The sequence below is a fragment of the Balaenoptera physalus genome, assembly GCF_965194825.1.
Source record: "Balaenoptera physalus genome assembly, chromosome: 8".
Lineage (NCBI taxonomy): Eukaryota > Metazoa > Chordata > Mammalia > Artiodactyla > Balaenopteridae > Balaenoptera > Balaenoptera physalus.
The window spans coordinates 111,513,206-111,530,701 of NC_138887.1; the positions used below are offsets into that span (position 1 = coordinate 111,513,206).

General features: G+C 45.9%; 2 protein-coding genes across 13 annotated transcripts in view; one reads left to right on the forward strand and one right to left on the reverse strand.

Annotated features, from left to right (window-relative positions):
- Positions 1-4,346, reverse strand: part of DENND11 (DENN domain containing 11) — a 61,432-nt gene extending 57,086 nt beyond the window's left edge. For 9 of the 12 annotated variants that reach the window (XR_014266835.1, XR_014266836.1, XR_014266837.1 and 6 more), the window contains exon 1: positions 4,015-4,328. Coding sequence is in view for 4 of the 12 variants with exons in the window: in XM_082473083.1 (XP_082329209.1) it covers positions 4,015-4,282 (268 nt within the window). In the remaining 8 variants the exon portion in view is untranslated. Of the gene's footprint in view, positions 1-4,014 lie in introns of all 12 variants that reach the window. The other 3 variants (XM_082473085.1, XM_082473086.1, XM_082473084.1) reach the window with 3 other exon arrangements.
- A 489-nt stretch (positions 4,347-4,835) lies between these two features.
- WEE2 (WEE2 oocyte meiosis inhibiting kinase) overlaps positions 4,836-17,496 on the forward strand; it is a 38,248-nt gene continuing 25,587 nt past the window's right edge. Inside the window, exons 1-2 of the mRNA XM_082473015.1 lie at positions 4,836-4,902; positions 11,324-15,327. Of these exons, the coding sequence (XP_082329141.1) occupies positions 14,974-15,327 (354 nt within the window). The 5' untranslated portion in view covers positions 4,836-4,902; positions 11,324-14,973. The remainder of the gene's footprint in view (positions 4,903-11,323; positions 15,328-17,496) is intronic.

Here is a 17,496-nt window from a genome sequence, read left to right on the forward strand (position 1 = left end):
CGCTGCCTCCACATCACCATTGTTTAAAAGAAAATGCTTGTATTCTGCTGACTACGCGGAGAATGTATGGGGGTTAAAATTAGTGTATGTGAGTGATTTTAAATACTACGCTCATTTGACATGAACACAGGAGCACTTCGATGCACTAAATTAAATAGGGGCTTAGATGTGATTTAGGCACTGGCTAGAGGTTGAGGGAGGAACAGGTAATTCATCCCTAATCAGGAAGAACAAAGGAAAAAGAGACATCTTACAAACCTCAGCAGGTTTTCCTCCACTCAGCCAACCCAACACAGACACGCACAGCATAGGAATTTCCCCCAGACACTCACAAAATAACTCTGGGGAAAATGCAGCTGTTGAAAGTGAATCTCTTATAAAGAAACAGTCCAGTGAGGCTGATTCACAGGTGTCACACATTGTAGAGCCAGAGCTCTACCTACCTCAGGCCCACACACAAGCCCTCAGTCACATGGCGAGACAGCTATGTCACCTTCATAGAGGGGATGGGGGAGCAGGCTGATTTCCAAGTGTGACAGTAACTTTTCCCTTAATTAAGCAGACAAAAGAACAAAAATTTTACTAGAGACCCGAAGAAGAGAATCAAAATTAAAACCCAAAGCTCTAAATAATGGGTTGGACACAATGAAAAAGCAATATTCTGGCTGCCAACCTCTCCCACTTGGCTCCCATAGTCGGCATCTGGGCCTGGTTTCAATAGCAGCTTTGTAGCCCACATGGCCGGCACCACCACCATCCCAGGGACTCCCTGCTCCAGATAAAGACTGAGTGTGTCAGGGAGTGAGTGAGAGACAGGGGAAGGAGAGTGTGTGTGAGAGAGAGAGAGCGCCTCTGCCTCACTTGACCCTGAAGCCCCTACAGACCTCACAACATCGGTAGATCCAACAACCATAATTTTCAAACCGTGACTCCAGTGAAAATAACATTCTTTATGGCCCCAGCCTCTTCTCTGATTCTTTCTACAGATGCCCAACCCAAAATTAGTATCCAAAACTATAGGAGAATTACTCTTATTCCCATACACCGGTCTGGGAATCACTGAGCACATCCCCGCCCAAGAGCGTGTGAATGTGTGTGTGACCAGGATCCAACTCCTCCCTCGCACCCTCTCTCAGCACCCAGACCACGCACGCCCTGACACATGACCCACGGCTGTGGATTCTCTCCTCCCCCATCCCCTCCTGTACTCTCGCAGGCACATGTGCCAACAGTTCCCTATACCAGGTGGGAAGATGAACGAAATACCCATGGCCTGGGCAGTAGGCGACTGGGGAGGTTTGGGGACAAGGGAGGAGCTCCTGGGGAAGGACACTGAGGACACAGCTGGGAGAGACACGGGGAGCAGACAGGCAGGCGCAGAAACTCTAGCCAGTTTCTCGCATGGAAGAACTTCTGTGATATGTTCTGATTTGGGTAAAGAAGCCAGTATTCACTTTACTACTTTGGGTATCATGGGCTAAGGAAGGCAAAAGCCTTGGTGGACCAAGATTAAATAATAACATAGCACACCTGCCTCCATAGCAGAATGAGGAAGACACTGAACTATTAAAACCGGGAGACGAAAGTCTGGCCCCAGCGACGTCTCCCGCTCACTGGGCATCCGAGGGCCTCCATCTCCCCTCTCCAGACCGTGATTTCCTCAACCCTCAACCTTCACCCAAGGGACACTCCAGGGGCTCTCTGAGGCCCTTGTCCTAGTGTCAACCTTTGCAGCCCTGAAAACCCCAGTAGCATTCATTCATTCCATCTTCTACTCTTAGAATTATACTGCACCATATAATTTTTACTTGCTATAGGTACTATCACAATTTTTTACAGGAAGTAAAGTGCCAATTGGGACTGAGAAGATGACAAAAGAGAGTTAGGGGCAGGAAACAGCAGCTTTCCAAAAAAAAAACCAAAACAAAACCATCAACCAAAGTTAAAACACACTCTCTCCCCTCCCCCACTCCTTCTCAGCCTCTCCCCTCTCTGCACCCAGTAAGTTGAAAAGTTAGGGGCCAGAGGTTCAGGCAGTGTTGTATTCTAGAAAGACAACCAGACTCGGAGTCAAGTATTTATTAGCTAGTTAACATTTCCAAGTTACTTAATCATCCTTGGTTATAAACGATCATCAAATTACAATGGTGATGAGAATTAGATGAAACCATTATAGTAAAACGCCTGCACAAAGCAAGTGTCCAAGTGTCAGTTAAATCCCTTTCCACACTAACCTTAATCTGAAAACCATTACAAATACATACTTGTGCGTGTGTGTGTATCACACGTACACACAAATACTCCATATACACATACCCACAAAATCATGCTCACCAGCTGTGATTGACAAGGCAGGGGGAGGGTTCCAGCTCTGTGGTGCTTTTCAATGTTATTAACTCCATCTGTGGTTAGTGTAGTATTTTTTTTTTTCTTCTCGTCTTCCCCTCTCTAGGCTCTACCGCCAGAGCGACCACTGCTAAATCAGACCCTGTTAGCGATTTCTCTCCATTTCTTCTAGTTACTCTTAAACACGTTCCAGAATGAATCTCATGCTCACATCTATTTACTGTATGTAGGTGATGGGGTAGGGCATAAGGAATATTATTAGTTACAAAGTAGTATCTGTTTTTGTCTAGCAATAAAGGTTACTCTGGTCAAAAAAAGAACAGTTTTTCTGTCTGGGAGTCCCAACCATACATGAGTCAACTAGCCTATGTGATAAGCATTAAAAAAAAGAAAAAGAAAAATAGAAAATGCCAGTATGCACTGCTTGTAAAAGGGGTTAATACTATTTCATGAAACTTCTGTTTCAGTTACATATGTACGTATGTGAGCACACTGATTGGTATGTAAAATGAATTTCATATGGTCGGTCACAGTCAAAAATGTTTGAAACCCACTGGGATGGGGCCAAGGAATAAACAGGAGTCAGAAAGGCCTAGTCTCCCCACAGCTGTTCCTACTTCTTCCTGGGTCTTGCTGGTTTATAATCCTGCCTGGATTGTATCTTCTGCCATCCCAAGACCCTCACCCTTCTTCCTCCCACTCCAGCGCACAGTATCAAGTTTTTCAGAATGGCTTCCACACCTCATCCTTGCCAGACCAGGAAGGGAACTCCAGAAAGAAACTGTTCTGGTTTTTTTTCCCCTAATAGACACTCCACATTCCAGCAACCTCAGTGGAGTTAGGATAGAAAGACACACCTGGGCTTTCTTAAACCCTAGAACCAAGACTACAGCTCTCATCCCTCCAATCCTGAGAGCAGGGTCCTTCCCCGACCACCTAAGGCTCTCGGAGGGAGGTATTTACTCATTCACTTTTGAACCCCATGAATTCTCTCACCAGTAAAATGCACACTTCCTTACTGGACGGTCAGGGTAAAGATTATGCGAGATAACACTTGAATTCTCCAAACATACCAAAGAGAGCCTACCTGAGGAGGCTTCTCTTTTCATCGGTCTCCAGCTTAATCCCTCAGTGCCACCCCTTAATGCTCCAGGCATCAATTCCTCAAAATAATACCGTCAGAGAGAGTGAACTTGGCCGCTCACAAAGTTACCGTGCAGGGAGGGATGGGGAGCAAGGGCGGGAAGCAGAGAACGTGGAAGCTGAGGACGATCCGTTTCGGAAGGAATTCACCTGGGGGGCGTTCCTCCTCTTCACGGGAGAGACCTTTTAACCGAGCCCGAAAAGAAAACAAAAGCCAGCGTGCCTGTGGCCGCAAACAAGATCCTCTGTCACCGGAGAAGCGCAAACACGACTGTGGGGACGGGCGCGCGGGCTGGGGATCCGCTGAGAGGCAGCGGGACGCAACCGAGAGGGGGTCAGAAGCGCAGGGAACAAAGCCCCACGACCCGACCTCCCGGGGGCACCGGGCTCGCCCGGGGCAGCCCGGTCGGCGCGGAGGGGGTTGCACGTGTGCGGGTGCGCGCGCAGCGAGCCCCTCCCCCGCCGCCCCCGAAGCCCAGTGGGGGGCGACCCTCTCCCCGCCCGCGGTCTCGGAGCGGCTCTCACCCGAGCGGGGGTCGAAGGTGACCACGAATACGGCCACCACCTGGTCCTCCTCCACGTCGCCCAGCTCCAGGCGCCCGGGCTGCAGCAGCACCTGGGAGGGACCCAGCTCCTCGGGCTCCCGCCTCCTCGGCGGCTCCACGGCCGCCCGGCCGACCCCGCCGCCGCCCCAGCCCCGGCCTCCAGCCTGCGGGTCCGGGGCCAGCGGCGGGGAGACGGCGGGGCCCTCGGCCCAACGCAGCAGCGGCGCCTCGTCTCCCCGCTCCACCATGGCGAGGTGAGGCGAGGCGCGGCGCGGCGGCGAGGAGGAGCCGCGGGCGGCGAGGGGCGGGCGCAGGGGCGGGCTGCGGGAACTCCTCTCGCCGGAGGGCGGGCGGCCGGCCGGCCGGGCCTCCGCGCTCACGCCGCGCCTCCGCCGCCCCAGGCCCGCACCTGCCCCGGCCGCCCCGCCCCGCCCCGCGCCCGCCGCCCTCCCACCCAGCTCGGCGGCGTTCCGATCCTGCCCGAGAAGGCGTCCTCCCTTACGGTCTTCGCTGAACTGCGTGCCTGGTTTGAGACTTCACGGATGCATCTGCGCGCCCGGGGATAGGAAAAGTGCGGTGACATGGACGCGCAGCCACTTGGATCTGTCTACCTGTGCCTTCTCACCTAGGATTCCGTGGGATGACTGTACCACCGTGAACTGTTACACGCCACCATGATTTTGAAAGTCCCCTGGTCATATGGACCGTGACAGATAGGTGTTACATAACCCTGGATGTGTGTTCAGAGCTCCTGCCGTGCTGGGAGTGAAGCAGAAGCGGGAGCCCCGGCTGCCCGCGTTGTTTGCGCTTGGGACGTGGCCTGATCCGCCGAAGCTATGGGCTTTGGTGTCCGGCCTGGAGTAGTTGTGTGCGTATCACCCAGTCGGTGTGCCCTTGAATGAGCTGGATAGTGCCTGGCCCTGGCCTTCCTGGACCCTGCTTGGGGCTCCCCATCCATTTCAGTGACTTAGTCTCTACAGAGAGTGGTGGACGACGGTCACTTACTTGCCCTTGGGGGGTGGGGGAGAGGTTGATAAATATAGCCAAGATGAAAGCAGTCTCCATTCTTGAGGGTAAAATGCTGCATAGATTCTTTTATTGTTGTGTCATAGATTTTTGTCTGGAAGCAGCAGCCTTGGGCAGTCATTGATGATCTCTTTGGGAAGGGGGGTTAAATCATCTTGTCATTGCGTGTCTGGTACACAGATGTCACTCTTCATCAACACCCTCCGGGTAACGCCTAGCCTCCTTCTGAGGGCAGGCAAACCTCAGGCCTTCCTGAACCTTGGAGGAAATGGGTGTCTGAACAAGTCTCTCTCCTCACCTCATTCTTTCTCATTATTTTGGTGGCTATTCCTATTTCTTTTTCCCACCTCCTCTGATTATTTAACCACCAGATTTACTCCAAGGGGTGAGGCATTCAAAATGTTACTTCTAAATATAAAATGGGGAATTCATAAGAAATCCTTAATCCATTTCCAAAGCCATCAGCTTTAGCCTGACTTTCCTTTTTTTTCCAAGGGACTTACTTTTCCTGATCTTTTGTGTGAGCCGCCCCCCGCAGCCCCGAATCCCCTAGTTTAATACCCTCAAGCTGTATATATATATATATGAAGAAATAAACTCATAATCTCCATCCCAGTCGATTTTCTGTATAAACAGAAGACCAAAATGTCCAAACCCTAAACCTAGCGCCTTTTCCAATCTTCATTTAAGCATGTGTTCTAGCTCAGCAGCCATCAGGTCCATCTTCAGACCCTAGTGCCTTGCGTTAACGCGTGCTCAACAAATATTTGTCAACTAAGCAAATGAATGAAAGTAGAGACTTAAACCTCTGCACAACTGGCCCCCCTCCTGCCAGGCTTAACCTGGTATCTTGCACATAGTGAGTGTTCAAAAATGTTAATGACGCTGATGACACTCCGCTTGACACACATTCACAGACTGAGAGAGGCCCTGTACCTGACCATCAGATTCATCATCTCTGTGTCTACTGAATTTCATGAGAGGATAGGGAGGGAATTAATTGAACTTAGCTATTAGAATAGATCTGGTGGGAAACTAGTGTTAAGGGCAATAAGAAATGAAGGTCGGTCACATTCAGAGACCCTCGGATAATGTTAAATTTTTTAATGAGTTCCCCTAGAATCCCATATGTCCAAATTTTAAAATAAAATTATTTCACTTTTACAAATAATATATCTACATTATGTAAAACATATAAAATATACCTACACTATATAAATATCTCTACAATAAAAATACAACGTACATAAAATACATTATATACAAGTATTTTTGATCTATCATCTCACCGCTGGATTGGCCCCTGCGAAGATTTTGCTTATCCTATCTCATCAGTTCTAGGAATCAAGATTTCTCACTTGTTAGGATTGCTATGGCGACTTATAACTGCTGCCGGCCCCACTGAGGTCCGGGTCTCACAGGGGAGATTTGTGTTTGCTTTTGTCAGCCATCTGGAGGCACCACCAACCAGAGACTACTCTGAGTTAAATTCTCCGCTGGAGGTTCTTTGGACCATGCTGGTAGTGTGAATTCAAAATACAAGCTAGTGCGAGCCCTGCCTTTTAATTCCTAGGTGAGATATTTTTTCTTCTCTGCACCCGATGACAAAGTTGAGACAAGCAGTCTTCCTTGCCTGGCCCTCTCTGCGTGGGAGGTTTACTTGGCAAAGTTGTGTAGGGGGTATCATATTAGACTCCCCATCATGGGCATTTTTCATTCTTAGTGGCATGTAAAAATAATGGTATAATAATGGTATATCTTAAATGATAGATTTAGTTGTTTTTCTTTTCTGTGTTTACATGTTGAAATCATACTGTATATCAATTTTTTTCCCCTTAATATCAGACTGTGAACAATTCGCCATTCTATTAGAAACTTTTATATGCATCATTTTAATTCTTTCTCTTGTATGTGTGTTTGAAAATTTATTTACTTAACCATTCTCATTGTTAGACAATCAAGCTCTTCCCTTTTTTGTTGTGCCTAAATTTCACTCTGAACTAACACTAGGTTCCTATTCTATGCCAAGTCCAACTGTGAAGAAAACAGACATCCCTTCGCATCAAGCTTATAGCCCAGCAGGGAAGGCAGCTATCAGGCAAAAAATGAAATCTAGAATGAGGGGTGACAGGCAGGGCAAGTACAATCAGCTATTCAGGCTGCTGACATGGCAGATTGCCAGAGGTGGCAGTACTGGATTAAGGTGTATCCATGTTTTGATTGTACTGCCAAATTGTTGATTCACAAGTGTACAAGGGCATCAGTCTCATTTCCCTCTTGTCCCAATTAGATAGTGCCATTTAAAATATTTTTTTTTTGGCCAATTGTCAGATGACCATGGCATTTTGTTTTAAGTTAACGTTTTGTGACTGAATCTAATCATGGTTTCGAAATATATGTTGGTGATTTGTGGTTCCTCTTCAGAGCCCTGTCTGAAGACACTGTCTGAAGAATTGTTATCAATTTGCATGAGTTCTTTATGCAGTAAGAATATTAATCTTTTGTCTGACATAATTTTTGTTAATGTTACTTCCAATTTACTGTATGGTTTCAATGCTGCTTAATTGCTTTATGAAATATAGAAGTTCTAAATTTTATGTCACCAAGCTTATCAATTCTTTTTGTGATTTCTCACGTTGCTTTGACATTTATAAAGTTGTTGCCCTCCCAGAAATTTGATCAACGTTCACTTTTATTTTCTTCTAGTTATTTATGATTGATTTTCCACATTTGATCTCTTCATCTATTCAATGTTTATATTGATATGTGATAGGAAGTGAGACTCTAAAATTTTAAATATTACTGATATTTACTAAGCTATATATTCTTCACCACTGACCTGCCTATTCTACATACAATTTAAAGTTCTATTTCTAGGAGAGGTAGTCTCCTCTGTTTACTCTTTTTAAAAAACCTTCAGCTATTTCTTTGACAATGATTTTTCCATGTGAAATTGAAAATCATTTTAGCCAGTTTCAAAAAAATGTGATCTTTTTTCATTTGAAACTGCATGAGAATTCCAGTTGACCCCTAAGCAACACAGGTTTGAAGGGCGCGAGTCCACTTACGCGTGAGTTGTCAGTAGTAGACACTACAGTGCTACACCATCCGTGGTTGGTTGAAAGCACAGATGGGGACCCACGAATGCAGGGGAGTCTCAGATACAGAGGGCCGACTGTAAGTTACATGCGGATTTTTGACCGTGCCGAAGGTCGAGCCCCAGCCCTTGCACTGTTCAAGGGTCATCTGTACATATTTACTGGAGAAGGGTCAACATCTTTATATAACTAAGCCATTTTATTTGGCCAGGTAGTCTTCCATCCATGTGAGGAATAGGTTGCGCTACCTCCATGATCAGTCTGCATAATTAGTGGACCAGGGCAAATACCAGTGGTCCAGACAGGAGTCCAGATTGTGGGACAAGCTGAGGTGTAACGGGGTGAAATTTAGAATGTGAATGGAGGAGACACATTTACTTTATACATTAGCCACACAACTACGACGTCAGCCCCATCTGCACTGAATCATCTGTGCTTCGGGCACTTGTTGGCAGGATCCAAGTTGAAAGCACAGCAAATCACATACTACAGAGGCTGAGTTCTGGTTGAGCCAGAAATGGTGTAGGGATTAATAGAATAGAATATATATTCAAAATTACTAAGTTATTTAAAATCCACACATCCCTCCCTTTTACGCCTCTGAAATTTGCAGTGGAGTTGGAAATTAAACATCTGAAACATCGTAAAAGGTATTCATTCTGCAGTAGTGTCCATCATAAGGGTACATAGAACACATAGTGTGTGCCTTGATTCACAGCACCTACTGTGTGCCAAGCCTTACTCCAGGTAATGGAAAAACAACATCACGCAAGAGTTAAGTCCCTATCCTCATGGAATTTAGATTCTATTGGGGGTGGGATGAGGGAGACAAGTTTTTAAATGAACCATTGAATATATAATATATATGGTGGTAAGTGCTGAGAAGAAATGTGAAACAGGGTGAGGGACCAGAGAATGGGTGATGGGGTTGATGCGGAAGACCTCTCTGATAAATGACCTGTGAGCAGACAACTGAAGGAAGCGATGGGGTGAGTGAGACACGTTGGAAAGGTTTTGGCGTCTGGAGGAACAGTGAGGAGACTAGAGCAGAGAGCGGGTAGCAGGAATCAGACAGGTTGTTGGGTGGATCCTATGGCCCTGGGGGCCTCGTAGAGGGGCTGCTCCGTATTCTGAGTGAAATGGGAGCCCCTGGAGGATCTGAGTGCAGAATCCTTTTAGAAGGGTCCCTTTGGCTGCTGGGTGGAGAAGGGCCAGGGGGAAAGCAGGGGATGCCAGTAGGAGGAGGCTGAGAGAATTGAAAGAATCTCTCATAGATTGGATGCACAGCTGCAGAGAAAGAGAGTAGTCAACGATCACTCGCAGATTTTTGGTATGTTTCCATTTACTGGGAAATGAAAAAATTGCGGGAGGAATAGGTTTGGTAGGAAAGATCAAGAGTTTGTTTTCGGACATGTTGAGATTGAGATGCCTGTTAGACAACCAGAGGGAGATTTGATTAGGCAGCTGCAAGTCTGAAGTTCAACAGAGAGGTATGTGATGCAGATACCAATTCAAAGGTCACCAGCTTACAGATAGGGTTTAAAGCTATGGGCTGGATGATGTTCCAAGGAAGTGAGTGTACACAGAGAAGAGTTTGGGGGACTGAGCTCAGGGACCTCCAGGGTTCAGAGGTCAGGAGATGAAGAGGAGTGAGCGAAGTGATTCAAGCACATTCTGGACAGGTCTAAATATATATATATATTATATATATATTTGGCATATATATACATGGCAAAGATTAAACAATCAAATTGCATGCAGGACGTATAATGAGTAGCAATCTCCTTTCCTCCAATCCCCCATACCCACACTCTCTTCTGAGAGACTAATATTTTAAGTTTCTGTCTTTAGAGTTTCTGCTGGTCACCTCCTGTGGAAGAGCTTTAATTCCTAATCACACTTCAAAAAAATCATTAAAACCTTGCCTTGCTTAGTTTTATGAAGGCAAAACTTCAGTGTGGGGATCTTGTAATTGGGTCAGAAGTGTGAAGAAATGACTGAGAATGTTTGACCAATTCCTTGGGACTTCTTGAGCCCCACCCCTCAGAGCAGAGAGAGAGAATGAGTCAAGATTGAGGTACAGTAGGTGTAGCTCTGAGAATGTCTTTTCCATCCCTACTAATTTCTTCCCATTAAAGCAGTGTGTGTGTGTGTGTGTGTGTGTGTGTGTGCGTGCGCGCGCGTGTGTGCGAGTGTTGTGTATGTTGTGTGTGTGTGAGAGAGAAAGAGAGACAGAGGAGACAGAGATCTCGCCTCTGTGGCTGCAGGGCTGGCTTTGGACTCAGTCACATAGGCAACTACTACCTGCTCTAATTTTAGAGAACCTGGGAATGGTCAAATGCCACATAAATTCTCCTAACTGTGGCCCATAGAGAAAAGATCAGACTAATGAATCTATATCATTTTAAACTATCTGCTCCTTAAAGTATGGGCAGTACATCAACCATCTCTAAATTATTGGGATATGAGGTTAGAACTCTGTACCTGTTCTAAGAAGAATACTGTCTTGTGAGTGGACAAGTAGTATATCTCTATTATAACAGCTATTTTGATGCATATCCTCTAGTTCTAGCAAATGGAAAACTCTGGCAAGAGAAGCAATTCATTAGAATCTGATTACTCATTACATAGTTATATAGTAGATTTCAAATAAATACATTAATCTAAGGATTTTTACTAACGGCATCAAAGTATTCATGGGTGAAAGGATATGTTATCAGTGATCTGCTCTAAAATACTCCAGCACACACCCCCAAGAAAGTTGCAGATGTAAACGAAACAAGACTGGAAAACTGCCCCCAATTTTTGAAGCTAGGTTATTGGTACATCAGGACTCATTATACTATCTTTCCTCTACTTTTGGTATGTTTGAACATTTCCACAAGAAAAAGCAAAACAACAAGAAGCAAAGTATTCATGATAGACTCATAAGCTTTAAGATGACTTCCAGGCTTTATCTTACCTGGCCCACAATCTTGCCTTGGAATTCTGTTCTGCTGGGAATGCTACTCATTAGACATAGATGTACAAGGACTTCAAAAGAAGAAATGTGGCAGCCAAATATAAGTACCGCTAGTGAGTATTGTTAATGATTGTTGTAATTATCACTAGATTGACTGCGACTGACAGCCACTGCTTCTGTGCACTCTCTCTTGGTGTGGGAAGGAGATCAAGAGAAGGTCCCCTTCACGGTTCCTGGCTTTGCTGACCACCCTTGTCATGGGAAGAGAGCTGCTAGGAGTCCGGAGCACCTGAGACCCTTGATGGGATGGGTCCAGGCCCAGCAGCTGCTCACCGTCACTGCCGCTGATGGATCTGTCCAGGGAGCTGAACAATACACGTCGGTGATGAGCACATTCTGCTTTTTTCTAAGGTATTGCAAACATTCCCCTGCGGGGTTGAGAAACACTTCCGGCTGTGATGAGAGACTGAGCAAGATAAGGACAAGGAGGACAATGGGGTTGAAGTAGGAGGGACCTGAGACATATCACTGCCTACTCGTCCCGTTTCCTCAGTGAGCTGGAGATTATTCCTCCACGTGTTGATGAGGCCCGTGGGCCCTTGTCTGAGAACACTGATGCTGCACTGTTGCCTCTACGGGACACATTCTGGGGATAAAGGTCAGCTTCTCTCCTCCACCACCTTGGAGTTCCCTCAAGTGTGTCTCTGGTCTTCAGATTCCAGGCCCAACAGTCCAAAGCCCAGAGAGCTGCTTTCAGCTTAAGCCTGCTTCAAGTCTTCACTTCCTGTCCTGGAATCTGCCAGCTTCCCATTAAGCCTGGCAGTAAAAATGTCCAATTCTTATCTGGGAAACCAGACCTCCCAATGGTTCCCAGTGGGGCAGTCCCATCAAATACATCATAATCCAGCATCGGTATTTTTTCGGAGTCTGGAATGACTCAGTCTTAATTCAATCTTCAATAAATAATGTGGTAGAGCTTCACTTTGGCTTGTTCAAGCATTTTTTACATTTCTCCCTCCTAACTGAGGAGACAATCAGGCTAGCATGTCCCTCCTCAGAGCAACAGACCCTCAAATATCTCATTTTCCATGGCCTTAGCTTTACTTTTGCAAAGGAACAGTCTACCTCAAAGGGAGTACAAGTTTCTATCTCTTGTGAATCCGATTTGAATTAGCTGGATTTTCCTGCTTCTGTCCTTCCCATCAGTGTCTCAAAGGCCTCAGAACTGAGGTTTGGTCAGAGTGGAGCTCTGAGTCTAGGAGCTTTCTCATCACTCAGCAGTGTCTGCAGAAGGAGAGTTTCCCCCAAGCACACGGTTTGGGGAAGCCAGCCCTAAGATGCAAAGCTGACTTCCTCCTTGTACCTCTTACTCCTGGGAACATTACTTTCCTGCTGTGCAGAAATCCCTATAACAATATGAAAAATATTCCACCTTCAAAAAAGTCAAATACTGAGTATTTTAAACAAAATGAGATACATTAATTTTACTTTCCCAAGTCCATTCAAAAATAGTTTATGGAAAACCCACATGTGTTCCATATTAAGGGAAAAATCCTCCCTCCTTTTCCTTTTATTGCCACAGATTATTTGGGTTCCCCTTTTGACACCTCATCTCAACTATGATGCTAAGCTTTGTGCCTGGGATGGATGCCTGTGGTATTAACACGCACTGGAGCAAAGACGGAATCTTTCACAATGTGAAGAGGCTAAGGACAGAGAAAAGAGTAAAGCATGACACCAGAAATAGTGGGGCTGCAGGCCAGAGGCCAGATGTGCACCTCCAGGGATTCCCTTGGGCCATCAAGGTCGGCAACTGCCCAATTCTCATTGTTCTATTTTCCAAATCGGGAATATTCTTTTTGTACTTGTTGTTATACCTTTCTTATTCTGAAGCCTTAGCCACAATCATCTGCTGAGTGATAATACATGGATGGTGAATGGTACAAGTTATATACTTGTGATTGGTCATCACGATGGCATAGTTGCCTCCCTAGGCAAACAGTGCAGTCATAAGGAAAGGTAACTGAGAATTCTAGCAAGGCAGAGAGGAAAGGCAGGGGTGATGATAAAAACCAACCTAGCCTACTGGGTAACACCCAATACACCAGCCCCTGTGCCCTGGCTGCAGGCCCGTGATACAGTCAGAGGGTTTCAGGTTGGTCCCATCCTGCCTGAGAGCAGAGCCAGCCTCTAGCTGGCCTGGAGAGTTGAGAATGACTAGCCATAGCCTTGAGAGGGGAAAACTGATCAGCACCAAGGCTGTAGTGAAGGAATTACATCACATGGCCTGCTGGTTTGTAAACAAGAGACTCACTCCGAAGCCCAGAATCTCAGTTAATAGGAATTTCTTTACCGGCCTCCCCTCCCTGTGGATGACTCTATTTTCCTTGGCCCCTGTGGGATGCCGAGTCTCTGACAAAGGCGAGCAGTGAGCTACCCTGTTGAGTGATTTGGCAAGTTTGCGTGGCCAGAGGGACTGGGGAAGGACAAAGGAAAGATTGGGTGGTGTGCGCACCTACAAAAAGCTGGGGTGTGAGAAGGCGTTTAGCTGCAGAAACACTTTCACAATCGCCCGCACCCCAGTTACTCTTCACTTGGATTAACCTTCTCATGAGTTCAGGTGGGAAATGGGAAAGGAGTGAGAAAAAAGAAAGGGGCGGAGGGATTGGTGAAGAGAGAGAAGATGGAAGATGGGTGACAGGCAATTGGTAACCAAAGACTATCAAGAGAAGGGACGTTGAATTTCTTTCAGTCAAGACCAAACTCATCCTCAGCACCTCTCTCTCTTTGGGTCCACGTTTGTCATGTAAATAATTCCTCATGTCCAGTCCCTCCAGAGTCCCCCCCTGAGGGCACCGGGGGCTCATGTACATGATTTTCCTTTTTCATGTAGTGCCTTTCACATGGTTTCTCCTACAAAGTGATATTGGTGGCCTTTTTTTTCCTTCAAAGAGCTTTTTTTTTTTTTTTTTTTTAACCCTCTCCATAGGGGCCTCTCTGAGAAAGAAATTGAATAAGGTATGTTGAAGATATCTAAACAGTAAGAAAACATATTTTACAAAATAAGGTGACTGGGGCCCAAGTAATTGCCATTTTCAAGTGATACATATATCTGCTTCTCTGTTTGCTGATCTTTCTATCTTTCTTTTTTTCAGTGTGAAAATGTGTCCAGTTCCCTAAAAGCTTTAACTGCTAATACCTGGGGGTGGGTGGAGGGTGTGGGGGGGTGCCTGAATTAGGACAGGTGTGTCTGGCAGAGATGTCAGGTGTGTCTCTATTAGGGAGATGAACTCCAGCCAAGATATATTAGGGGCTGTTTAAGGATCATTATGATATCCAGGTGATACTGAATTCTAAGGAACTGCTGCTAGCCACTGGGTAGGTGGGAACCAGGGGAGAGGAGAGGGTGATATTTCTAAATGGTAGGTGTAAGAGAATGAAAATAATTTCTTTCCAATAATGAGCTTGTTCCCAGTTGGCTAACATGTATTTTTAAAGCCATGCTAAATTAAAGAATCCAACTGTTTCCCTAGTAGTTGCACATGGGTTCAGGGAGACTGTGGGATATCCAGAAGAGTTCTATACATAATTGGATTTAATTGCTCAAAGAGTTACTGGAGCCTTCTTTAATCAGAATGGAAATGAGGAGAAGCTGAGATCACACAGATACGTGGTACTTAAGTGAGTAAACCAATGGTGTGTCTCCATGTAGCTGTTAGTTGGCAGAAGGAAAGTCAGGCCAGAGTTAGGGAACTTACCAGGTTACTTTCTTTTCTCGTCCTTATTTCTGCAGCTCTGTAGTGTTTCCTGCGGCGAGGCCTTCTTGCCTAGGTTGTAAAGCTCTTTGGCTGAGATGGGTGACAACGAGGAGGACAAAAAACTGAAGCAGAAATTAAGCTTTTCCTCTTGTGAGGAAGAGCATGAGAACGAAGGACAGAAGGAAGCCCAGGAGAGCAAAGAGGCCCAGAGCCAAACCCCAGAGAAGTCTGGAGTTCAGGATTCAGGATGTGTCCAGGAGGCAGAGCTTACACCTCTCAGAACTCCCCTTAGTAACGTGCGTGACCTCAACACATTTCAGGAAAAAGACCAAGCGAGTCCAGGTCAGGGTCTGAGGACTCCAGTGTCACACTCTCTCACACGTCCTGAAACCCCAGCCCCACCAGACAAGGGCAAGCCGCCACGCTGCGAGAGCCCCTTCACTCCCAAAGTAAGTCCATCGTTGGGGAGGAGGGAGCCAGGCCGCTGAGGTCCGTGCTCCTTCCGTTCGGCGGACGGAGAACGAGGGCCCAGTCCTATGTACGTGTGACAGCTCTGTTTCACAGGCTGTGTCTATCTTCAGTTACGTATTTGCTGGTGAAAACGGAGAAGAGTTTAAAGTTACCGGAAAACAGAATTAAGTGTCTTGCCAGCTGTCTTCTTAAAACCATTGGTGTAGGCCACAGATAAATCTTGGGTGGGGAAAAAGTTCCTCGTGAAAGAATACTGGAACTGGAAAAAATATTGACATCTACAGCCTGACCTGTACTCTACCTATGAGAAAACCAAGGTCTCAGGAGGGAAAGTGGCCTGTAGCTCAGCCAACGGCAGAGAAAGGACTGAGAAACATGATCTTTGGGGCTTGGTCTACTGTCCTTGCCATTACGCCAACTGGCTCTATTTTTCTGTGATTATTTACTAACATTTCCTAATATAAGAGTGTTCACATTCACTGTTTAACATATTTTTATCTCTTTGCCGCTGCTCTTTCCAGAAAGAAGTCCTCTCCCTTCCTTGGTCTAGTGAGGTACAGGCTCTTATATGTGAACAAAGAGGTAACTTGTTGATACTACTTTATAAGCTGAGGATGGCAAATAGGTAAAGGTCCCAAGTAAGCAGATTCCTTTATCCTTGCTGTGATTGATCTCCTATTATATCATTCATGTTATTAAAGCCAGGACTGGGGCAGGGTTACCTCTAATAGACTGGTGCCGTGGTGTGTGAGCCTTAGGCCTGGAATTAGCTCTGCTTCCCGCTGGCTCAGCTTGAGGTGCTTAAGATCATCATAATAACATCTGTGCTTCTGATGGCAGCACAGTCACTGTCAGCAGGTCTCTTTTGTCCCTGCTGAGTATGGGTACCACAACTACCAGGAAATACTAAGCTTCTCGTTTGACTGGTGGACAAACTACTTTAATACGCTCATGTGTCTGTCTGGGTTTTTCAATGGTCCCAATAACCAATCAATCAACCATTTATTTTCTGAGAACCCACTGTGGGCTGGGAACATGAGGCAGTCTCTGGCAGGGGAGATATGCCTACGGATACTACGTGATAGGTGATTCAAGAGTGGTCAGAGTTCTCTGGGTGGACCGTTTCTCAGTGGGTAGTCAGGAAAGAAATGAAGGTGAAGGAAGCATATGAAGGGCAATGAAAGTTGGTATGGTTTGTTTTTTTTTCTTTGAATTTAACTAAAAATGTTCACTTTATTAAATATAACAAAATCTCAAACATTTTTATTTATATACATATTTCTTGTCCAGCTGAAGTCTTTTGAACTTGAAATAACCTGCCCTTACAGAGTATCCTGATATTGGTATGGTTTTAATACATGGAAATTAGGGGGAGAGTGGGCTAGGAGCATGTAGTTCAGAGCAAGAGTAAGCAGGCAAGGAGACACGGCATGGTATGTGTATTTCATCCACTCATTGAAAACTTAACTGAACACCTTGATATGCTAGCAGACCTTCTGCTGGCAAACCCTTCACTACCTCAAAAAGTGCCTACAGAATGAATAAAGGTAAACAACAACGGTAAATAAAGTTCAGATCAGATATGCTAGAGGACTTGTAGAGCATGATGAGAAATAGTGGGGAATTAAGTTTCGAGATATCCAGGACACCTTTCCACAGAAAGTAATGTTTGAGAGCGGTCTTACAGGATGAGTCGCAGTTTGCTAGGAAAAGAAGGGAGTGAGAGCTCGAGGCTGAGGGAAAAGCATCTACCGAGCTATGGAGGGGAAAGATCACACTACACCTGGAAAACCGCTTGTTGTTCAGAGTGGCAGGGGGTCTGGCAGTGAGGCCAGAGCAGGTAGGTAGGAGCTACAGTGAGATTTTATCCTGAAAGTGTTGAGAGAGCCATTAAATGGTTTTGGTCAGAGGCAGTTTTGAAAAATCATGACCTTCACGTGAGGGATGGAATGGAGCAGGAGAGACCATGGGGGCAGGGCAGAATTCATAATAGATCTACTGAGAAAAAAGAAGGGCCTGAACTTGGATAGTGGTGGACAGTGGTAAATTGAGAGATGTTTAGGAATTGCTAACTGACTTGATGGAGGGGTTGTGGGAAAAGGAGGGACCTAGGGTGTTGTGAGGCTTCCTGCTTGTTTGACCGAGTA